The sequence below is a fragment of the Physella acuta genome, unplaced genomic scaffold, assembly GCF_028476545.2.
Source record: "Physella acuta isolate Inbredline_101_S28 unplaced genomic scaffold, ASM2847654v3 ptg000142l, whole genome shotgun sequence".
Taxonomy (NCBI): Eukaryota; Metazoa; Mollusca; class Gastropoda; family Physidae; genus Physella; species Physella acuta.
The window spans coordinates 2,893,534-2,903,747 of record NW_026731661.1 but is presented as its reverse complement, the minus strand read 5'-3'; the positions used below and the strand labels follow the sequence as shown (position 1 = coordinate 2,903,747).

At 32.6% G+C, this 10,214-nt stretch overlaps 1 protein-coding gene across 1 annotated transcript; it reads right to left on the bottom strand.

The window, feature by feature from the left end:
* Positions 1–2,887: 2,887 nt before the first annotated feature.
* Positions 2,888–3,307, bottom strand: LOC131935327 (small ribosomal subunit protein eS19). Its single transcript, XM_059291708.1, has one exon. It carries the CDS (start codon positions 3,296–3,298, stop codon positions 2,888–2,890), a length of 411 nt encoding a protein of 136 aa, XP_059147691.1. The 5' UTR covers positions 3,299–3,307.
* Between the last annotated feature and the right edge of the window lie 6,907 nt (positions 3,308–10,214).

Below are 10,214 nucleotides of genomic sequence, written 5' to 3'. Positions count from 1 at the left end.
GACAGAGAGTTGCTACAGGAATAGGGCTGGGAATTTCGAGGTAAGTTTTTTTTTTTTCTATTGGTCTTCAGCGGGTACTCACGACCGGTTTTTTTTTAACGTTTGTCAAATACAGAAATCTGCATCTAATAGAAGGTTTTGCTTTACAAAATTAGAGGTCAGATTTCATTTCGTCTCTGCTCCCTCTCTCTCTCTCTCTTGATATAAAACGCATATGAAATGACATCGACCTAGCTATAACGGTTCTCACGTTATCGTGTTCACAGTCACACACAGACACATACACATACACAGAGAGAGAGAGAGAAAGAGAGAGAGACATTCTGAAAAAAAAATCCGACTCACGGATGTATAAAATTTCGAGATTGGTAAATATCTCGATTTAGATTTTTACACGACTGCGATACTTCCTCTATACTTCGTATACGAGAAAGTAAAAATGACAATAATTGTATAATTTTGCAAATTATGTACCTGAAAATGTATGATGAGGAAAAGGTTAAAACACTCCTATATTTTAGAAATGTATGTTTATTAAAAGCGAATTCTCAAAATGGTTTTCAGTAATATTATCTACAACTCACTTTATTACATATTTTTCGTTATTTTCAATTGATAGCTCTTTTTTTTTCTCTATCTGTTGAATCCACTCTACATGGTTTATGTCGTTACAACAACAGCTATGGTCTGGGTTAGATGTAACATTTGTCCATCTCTTCTGATTGTTGCTGACATATTTACGAGCTTTTCGGTCTTAACTTGAACTTATTGATGTATAGGCGGCTCTTGTTGCTAAAGCTACCTCTGCTCACTTTTCAAACATTAGAGGACAAAATACCAGGATATTGTCTTTACTTTTAGACTTCCTTGATCCCATAATTAGCCTCCAGTATTAAATCAACTATCTGCTCCTCTTCTGTTATTTCACCCAATACTGTCAACTGTTATCCCAGATGCACAATAAAAGTATACATCTACTTGCAGAAAAAAATATTTTGAAATTAATTTATCAAAACTATTATTATTGCCGAATGTTCGTGCATTTAATAACTGAGCGTACATAAAGTGCGTTAGGATAAAACTATCTTTACTCGTAAATTAATACCGTTACTGTTTTATTTTTAGCGCAATTTCCATACGGACAATTGCGATTATTAACTCGTCATTTCTGGATGTATGGATGTGTGTCCGCAGCCTTTAAGTCGTATCTCCTCCTCAACGAAGCAATATTGAGGACTAGTTCCAAAAGCAAATATGTTAAGCACGTTTCAAGAATGATTGTGGGCCAAAAAAATGCCCGGAATTCCTTCCTGGATTTCCCGGAAAAGCCAAAAAAACTCGAACAAATGCAGTTTTTGGCCCATATCTCGGCAACCAGACAACTTAGCGACTTGAAACATTTACCAATCGATTCCTGTCATAATTTAAACCAATATTGCCGAAGAAAGTTTTCAAAAATATCCTTTCGTTCGGTCACACAAAATTAATTAAGAACATTTAAACTAAGCATCGTGTAGGCCTAGGATGATATTTACTACTTTTTTTAACTGAGCATCTTGTAGGCCTACTCGTTAAAATAAAACTATGTCCGTTGATATAGGTTAATATAGTAGTCTTTTATTTTTACTTATTAATTCGAACGTTATTTTTTCACCCTATTAATTTATTTATAATTTATATTAGAGTGATAGGGAGTTACAATTACAAGGTTTTGTTTTGCTAAGCCTAATCTTTTTATCACATTTTTTTTTTTTTTTTTTAAATTTTTTTTTAAATTTTTTTTTTTATTTATTTATTTATTTATTTTTTCTCAATTTTTTTTTTAAAGATCTAACGTCGAAACTGCAACCAGAGTAGCAGTATTGTATAAGTTTCATCTCACTATATAAAAATTTTCATTTGTTATTTGACTATCGTTTATTATTTTGCGTTGTAAACAAAATTTCTAAAGGTTAAGTAATTTTATACGATTATTTTAAGATTATAAAAATAATATTACATTTTATTAAGTTTTTTAATTACTAAGCATACATATTGGAATGATGTTTTCATTATATGTTTGTTTGCTTAATCAATATACTCTCCTTTTTAAAAAGTCCCCTGATTTTATGAACAATACAGCATGGGAGGTAACTTTATTTACACAGGCTTTGTCTACCATTTTTTTTTAAATTTTCTTTACAGTAATCTATGGCATGTCCAAATAGTTATGATTACGTTTTGGGATGGGGTCCCTGTATGCAGGGTCAGCGCTAACTATAAGGCGAACTAGGTGGTCGCCTAGGGCGCTACCATACGGAGGGGGTGGGGTCGCGCAAAAATGTGTAATTTTCTTTATTAATAATTACCTAATAATGTATAATCATCTCCATTAACATTTTATTTGAACAAAAAGTAAATCTATTTTGTTGTTTCAATATGTGTTTTGTTGTCTTGGAATATAACTCATAAGCTGCATGCAATCTGACAGATGTATTTATCCAACATTGAGAAAAGTATGGAGGTCTGGTGTGGCTAGAGGATGACTTGATATATCTAGTCTTTGTTCGGTAGCTTAAATAGCTGAATTGGAGACTGAGGGTTGACTGCCCAGATGAAGATTTGGCACTATAGTTTTGTGAGTGTTGGCACGGCAGGATAATGTTAGATTTGTCCAAGTAGGTGCAGATGGTGATTATGGTGATGATGATGAATTCTTGACTCTAACCCAAGGGATAATTGAAAAAATGTATACTATAAGAAATTCTAACTATTCTTGAAATTCGTACTGATTTCTAACTTTCAATTTCTAACTTCGCTTCCGTTTTAAAAATATTGTTTTAATTGAAAATTATAAAGGGATTTTTATTTAACCGCTATGGTTGTAGTTTAAACATAATTATTATTATTATATTGCAATTATATCCAAATCACGACGACCCTGGGCTGTCAGACGACGACCACCAGTGTTGGCATCCTGCTCAACCATCTTAAGTGATTCAAGGACCTGGAGGACTTTACGAGCTACACTTCTTGAGCCACGGCAGTTATGACTGGGAGTTGTTCCATTACGCTGGTTTCCTCCATAGATTTTTGTCAGAGCTCCGACACCACAGGGGGCACGGATGTACAAATGGCGAGCAACAGATGCTGCTCTGATGTAAAACCAATCTTCATCATAAGGACTGAGTTCATTGAATCTGCCAAGTTTCACTATATCTGCCCATTCAGGAACCTTGACTTTACCAGTCCTTTTCAAAAAATCAGCAAGAGCTTTGGTGAACTCATGGGCATTAACATCTTTGACTGAGATACCCATCTAACTTTGTGTTTGTCACTCTTCTTGTTTTCATACTTTGAACGAATAGACAACAACATTCAGAACGTTCAATACAGATCAGGCACAAAGAATATTACAAATAATACAACATCTTTAAATGGTTCTTATGGTTTAAAATAAAAAGAAAATAATTTAATTATATTTTTAAACTGAAACATATCTCTTAAATGGTATATACAAAAGTAAAAATTCTAATTAGAAAATGTATATAATAATGTAATAGATTTATACCATATCTGTACTATTTAGGTACGCATTAATCAACAAAAGAATTGTTAAGTTGTTTCCCTTATAAAATTTAAATTAAGTTAAGTCCCGTTCATTTATCAACTTTAAAGAATATAATTCTAATATAAGTCTTTCTCTTAATTTGTGAGAGTAGCACAGAGATATGAGTCTAAACAATTTCATTTTTTATAAGAGTGTAGAGTGTATATGGAATAATTACGCCAAATAATTGCAACAGTAATTTCATATTGCTTTGTTTTATTTCCTATTCATTTAATATGGAGTAGTTAAGACGTAATGTTCTATTGTTTGTTTTGTTGTCCGCCGTTCTTCGTTTATTTAATGTTTAATTTAAAATGTTTTTGGGTTGATTTACATTTGTTCATTTATTTTGCAATTTTGATCACTATTATCATTTAATACTTTTTTTTTTCCTCCACTTTTCAAGATTTTTTTGACGTTACAAAAACATCTATGGTGTGTGTGAGATATAATATTTTTTCCATCTCTTCTGATTGCAGCTGATATATTTTTACGGCTAAATAAAGCACTGGTTAATTGTAAACTTGCAAGTATTGATGTATAGGCAGCTCCTGAAACATATCTTTAGTTTGCTAGATCAGCAGCTTTAAAGAGAAGATGTATTTGTGTTGGTTCACATTCAGTTTAATAGCGGTGAATAGCACTGTCACCTTGAGCTGCGGGTGTTGTCATTTAAATTAAAGTAAATAACATGTAACTGTTTTTACACTTATATATATATTATATGTTATATTAGTATGATTTGACTCTGATCGAGAACCGCAATATATAGTGTTTTTATTTTTATTAACTCGATGTCTTTAACCTATTAGGGGTGATATGTAAAATGTTCTATTTAGCATTTTATCTTTCCCAAAAACAGAAACTTATTTTGCGCTAAAAATGTTGTTATCTTGTTGTAGTATGTCTTCATTAGCTAAGTGGCATTAAGTAGTCTAAAATTAGTTGGACCCACAACTTCCACATATCTGTCGTCTTACACGAATAGCAAATAAAATGTTTATTGGTGTACTTTATAGTTGATTTTTTAAGTAGTGTGTAAAGGTTGATGAATTGTCCGAAAAATTGTGAAGCTTTGGTTGTTGGTGTAGGGCTGTAGGCCATTGAGTTGACAGTGGGTTCTAGTTTGCTAAGATTTCTCAGGGCCTTTATGATTGTGTCACTGTTGAGTGGGTGGGGTGGGGGTGGGACATCTGAGGGTGCCGCTGACATTGTCTTCCCTGTAGATGGTGAGTTCTAATGTATAAAGTCCGTGATGTTTGGTGGTGTTGTTTAGTTCTTTTACGTGAACAACAGCCGTAGTTGAGTTGTAGAATATTGTGCCGACTGATCAGTCGTCTGATAATATTCCTACGTTAGTTAGGCCGTCCATTGGGTTTTTTATTATTACTTGCATTACAGGTATGATGATGACCATTTATCTACATCAATGTATACACACAAGAAACCATTAAAATATGATTTAATAATAATTTAATACAAAACCAGTTCAGAAATACGCTGGTTCACCTATTTAAATAAACCGGGAGTGATATCCCCTAAAGTTTATCGAATATTCTAAGTTATTCTTATATAAAAAAAAGGGGGGATGGGAACTGATATAGACATGATTTTTAATCCATTTTAAATACTTAATATTTTTTATTTTTTTTAAATAGAATAAAATCTAGTAGAAAAAATAATTGCACACTAGTGAACGCCAAATAAAATGTGCATAATAGTGCGAAATATTATTAGTGCTTGATACTAGTACTTTCATATTCGAAAATTAATAAATTTGTTCAATAGATGTATACTATTTTTGAACTGCTAAGGTGCACGTTAATCAACAAAAGAATGTGTAAGTTGTTTCCCTTATAAAATGTGAATATAATTAAGTTTCCTTTATTTATCTCATCGCAGCAATAGTATTCTTATACACATGTTACCTTTATCGGCGAGATTAGCACAGCGACTTAAGGGAGATAACTAAGAAACTCTGTGCATTTCTCTCGCAGAGTGTTGTTTATATTCCTCTAGTAGACTTCGTTATATGCGCACAATTTCCGTAACGAACTGGCACATACACATTTTATATGTTCTGTAGTAGAATATGTATTTATACTTAACCGCATTGAATATTCGTGTCTGTTCAGTGTACTTTTAATCAATTTCACCAAGTGTGTGGGGTATCGATTGACTCTTTATTTATTTTTTTTCGTTTCATATGGTCGTCCATATTGATCTATAAATCTACTATAAATAAACGAAACAGTGCATATTCATAGATACTTTATATGCTATGTTTTTTCCTATTTTTTTCAGTTTAAGATCTAAAGCCTTTTCAATACTTTTATCATACTTGGCATATAAAAGTAAGTATTAAACAGCAAAAAAACAGGTCGAAAACAATTTTGGTTGTCAAGGAAACCCCAAAAACCTCCGCCATTCTGAATTTTTCCGTACTTTTAAAAATACTAAGGCTTTTTTATTTATGCACCTATAGCAATCAAATTTAAACTGCTTATATTGTATCTAAAATATAAATATGTATATTTCCTTATTATTAATATTGTTAGTTGCCTGTCATCTTTTTGTCAGAATTTTGTTTTGTTTTCGAAAAACATTTATTGCCCTTTGCCGTATCACAAAGGCCGCCCTCACGTGTTTAAATGATTAATGACTAAGTCAGTGGGTGGGGTAGACGAGGATAGCTAGAACATGTATATACAAATCGTGCAAAAAGTTGGTTATGTATCTGACTTTGTATTTAGATTTGATTTTCTCTTGCGCTTTATGAATGACATGGTCACGTACGCAGAGGAGAGGTTGAGGGGAGGGGGGGGGGGGGGGGGGGGGGGGTCGGAGCATGGGGGGGGGGGAGAAAACCCCTCCCCCTAAGACAATGTTAAGCATAGTAGCGCCTTTTTCGGACGATAATTAAATAAAATTTAAAACACACACATACGCACACACATACACACACACTCAAACACAAACAAAGGCAGCTAACACATTGCTGAAACTATGAATTTAATATCACCCTACATATCACATTTGTAATAACTCATCGCAAGTAGATATATAGGCTACTTATTGGCTTATTTATCGGCGCCTAGCTCAGCGCCGGGCATGTGTGAGGCACTTTTTTGTCCAATTTAGCGTCTGAACATCTGTCGTTTATGTTATTCCTGCTGGATATAGACTGTCAACCACCTAGAGACCGATCTTAATTCACAATCTTTGCTTGAGTAGACAGGCTTAAATCAGCCATGCTTCTTTTATATGGGATTCCTATTAACTTTGGGTTTTAAGGCCAGTCTATAAACGTCGGGTAATTATTACCTAAAGTGTGCCCCGTAGGATACGATTTTGCTTATCTTTCAAATGTCAATACAAGCAAGAAGGGAAACAGCAGGGCCATTGCTTGTCAGCTGATCTAGAACATTCTACAAAGGCATCTTTTACAGATGCACCCATTGTTAGCGGGATTGTGTTAAAAACTCTATACAATTATATAGGGTGGAGGGTGGAGATAAAGTTGAATAAATGTACCGAAAAATATACGCTCAACCTCAAGAACGTTAGAATTAGTCAAGATTATAAGCCTTTATAGATGTCCTTAATGAATTAACAAAATACATCGGGTAAGTTTAGTTACAACAATATACAAACACTACAGATAATAGTAAAACTGACTCCAAAAAATGAAAATAAGCAAACTTCAAATGAAGAATAATTATATGTGTTATTTTAGAGTCAGAGTAGCGACATTAAAACCAGTAAAACTCGGTGAATACAGAGTTTCTTCCCCCCGAACGATATGAAATTTATATAATTTATTTAGAAAATATATACTTTTAACAGTGTCCGCCCCCCCCCCCCCCCCGAAGAAAGTTTACCGCCCCCCCCCCCCCCCCCCCCCCCGAAGATTTCAAGTGCCCCCCCGGAGAAAAAAGTCTGGAAGAAACACTGTGTGAATATTGTTTTTCTAATTACATGTAAACATCATTATGTTAAAAAAAACTTTAAAAGAGCATAAAATGTCTAGGTAATTCAAAAATGTAAAGATTTACATTTAATGTAGATCAGGGGTCGGCAACCTGCGGCTCGTGGGCCGTATGCGCCTCTTTTGATGTTAGGATGCGTCTCGCCAGTTCTATAATAATGATAATAATTTAATTTCATAATTCTTAAAAAAATATTATAGGCCTACGGTAAAAAAGTCAAGATAAGACAACACTAAGAATAGGTGGAGTAGAGTGTGTACAGACAGATGACAGCTGCTTGGTTACTAGGCCCACCTCCACAACTGTGATGTGGCCAGCCCCGTGGCAGTAGTTCCATGCTTTCTACTACCGAAGTGCTTATTTTTTCGAATATTTTCAATTTTATTTATTTTATTTTATTCAGAAGACATTGCTTTTATTATCCTAGCATAGTTAAATACTTTATTATGTGTTGTGAATACATGCTTATGTTTTTATATTTTATATGAATACATATTATTTCACACTTAAACCCATTTATTTTAAATCCATTTACCTAACCCTAATCAAATACCATAATATTGAAAAAAAATGTTAGTGGCTCTTTAAGAACTAGGAGATATTGTAAATTGATTATACTTTAGATTGGTCATCACATTTTTATTTTGTTTGGCAGTACAAACTAAAGATTTATTAAACATATCAATAATATATGTATTTCAACACATATTGGTAATTTTCACATACTACTAAAACACATAAAAATGTATTTATTTATATATGAAACTCATACGAAAGAGATAAACCTCCAAAACTTGTGTTGGATGCTTGGTATTGAAATCAGTAATCACATTATTTAAATGCATTATAATCCTAACCCTACAATAAGTACCGTTATTTATCTGTTTAGGTAAATTTGGAAATTATTATGAGTAACTTAGTAAAACATATCTTTATTTTTTATCACATGAGAATATTGTAGCTAAAATAACATGCTAAAGCAGCAGTAGCGTACGCAGGGGGGGAGCAGGGGGAGCGGCCGCTCCCCCTATGGCCATTTTCAGCAAAGTGGCGCCTTTTTGGAAACTTTTTAAACTCAAATTTTTAAACAATGATATTTGTTAAAAAATAATTTTTTGTCGGCACATCTATGTAAATCACAAGATTTCTTTTCATGCAGCAATTAAAGCATTACTGTACTAGTCTAGTAGTGTCTAAGTTTACAACACGTATTAACAGCTGCATCAGTTTGCCATTCTAAAAATAACCATTACGATGCATTGCAATATTTAAAAAACCTCTACGGGTAGTACCACTTGGCAAGAGGGGTTTTAAGTTTAATGCAACTATATAATGTATTTGCTTACGAATAATTGAATTAGAAAATGTTATACATAAAACTTCACACATAATTACTTTATACATACAGTTTGAATCTTGTGATTAATTTTAAAAATGCAATACAGAAACAAATACAACTGATGTGGCAACTCTATTTAAATTTACTTATGAGCAAACTGCGTAGTGGTGGGGAAATTTTGACAAGGGCAACAATGTCATCACGATGAAGTAGTAGTATTCTTACAGTTTGGGCAATAGTGATTACGATTACAAATTATATGAAACAGTTACAACCTCCCTCCCCCATGGACCCCTCTGTAAAAAAAAATATTGTCATAATACCACTGCTACTTATTTAAATCTATTTCTGTAATATATATTTGTGTAATATATATTTGTGTAATATATATGTATGTTTAGACCAGTCATCTAAAAACTGACGCTATGTTCACTCTGAGTTGGTTATCTCCCCCCCCCCCCCCTTCTCACCACCACAATTGTGTAGAGCTACATTAATGTCACACCTAGGTATACACTGGGTTGGATAATTGACCTAAATTGACCGGACAGTAAAAAGGTGTGTGAGCAATACAGAGATCTAACCCATACCTATCACTATGTTAAAAAATGATCTTTAAAGAACACAAAGAAGCAGTAGTTAATTAAAAAAAGCATATGATCTGAACTAAAAGACCATCATTTAGATAAATGTAGGCTGTTATTCCGAATGTTATACTGTTCTAACGATCAGCGCGGTTTTATACCAACTCTGATTTTAAAAACTTTCATTATGCTGTAATACTATAGCATTTATGATGACTATATATTAAATTCTGATAATAGACAAAAACATTTTGTAAACACAAATAGTGTTAAACAATTTCATTATATTCTAAAGTAATTATTTATTTGTTTTGACATTTATAATTAAATGTGTAGATATGTACATATTTATATTAAGAGAGTGATTATTTCCCCTATTTCACTTGTCTTAAATAATTTCCCAGGAATTATTATGTAAGAAATTTTTTTTACAAGAATTACAAAACAGATTGTGTTACGTTCGTTGTTTTTGGTTGTAGTGTGTGTATATTTTTTTGTCTAGATTGATACAATGTTTGTTTTGTCGGCCTACATTGTGTGTTTGTTCTTATTTCTTCAGAGTGCTACTTTCAATTTATTTTACATCACAGCGAAGTAATGACATACAGCTAGTAATGACATACTAGTAATTATATATATATATATAATATATATATATATATATATATATATATATATATATATATATATATATATATATATATATATATATT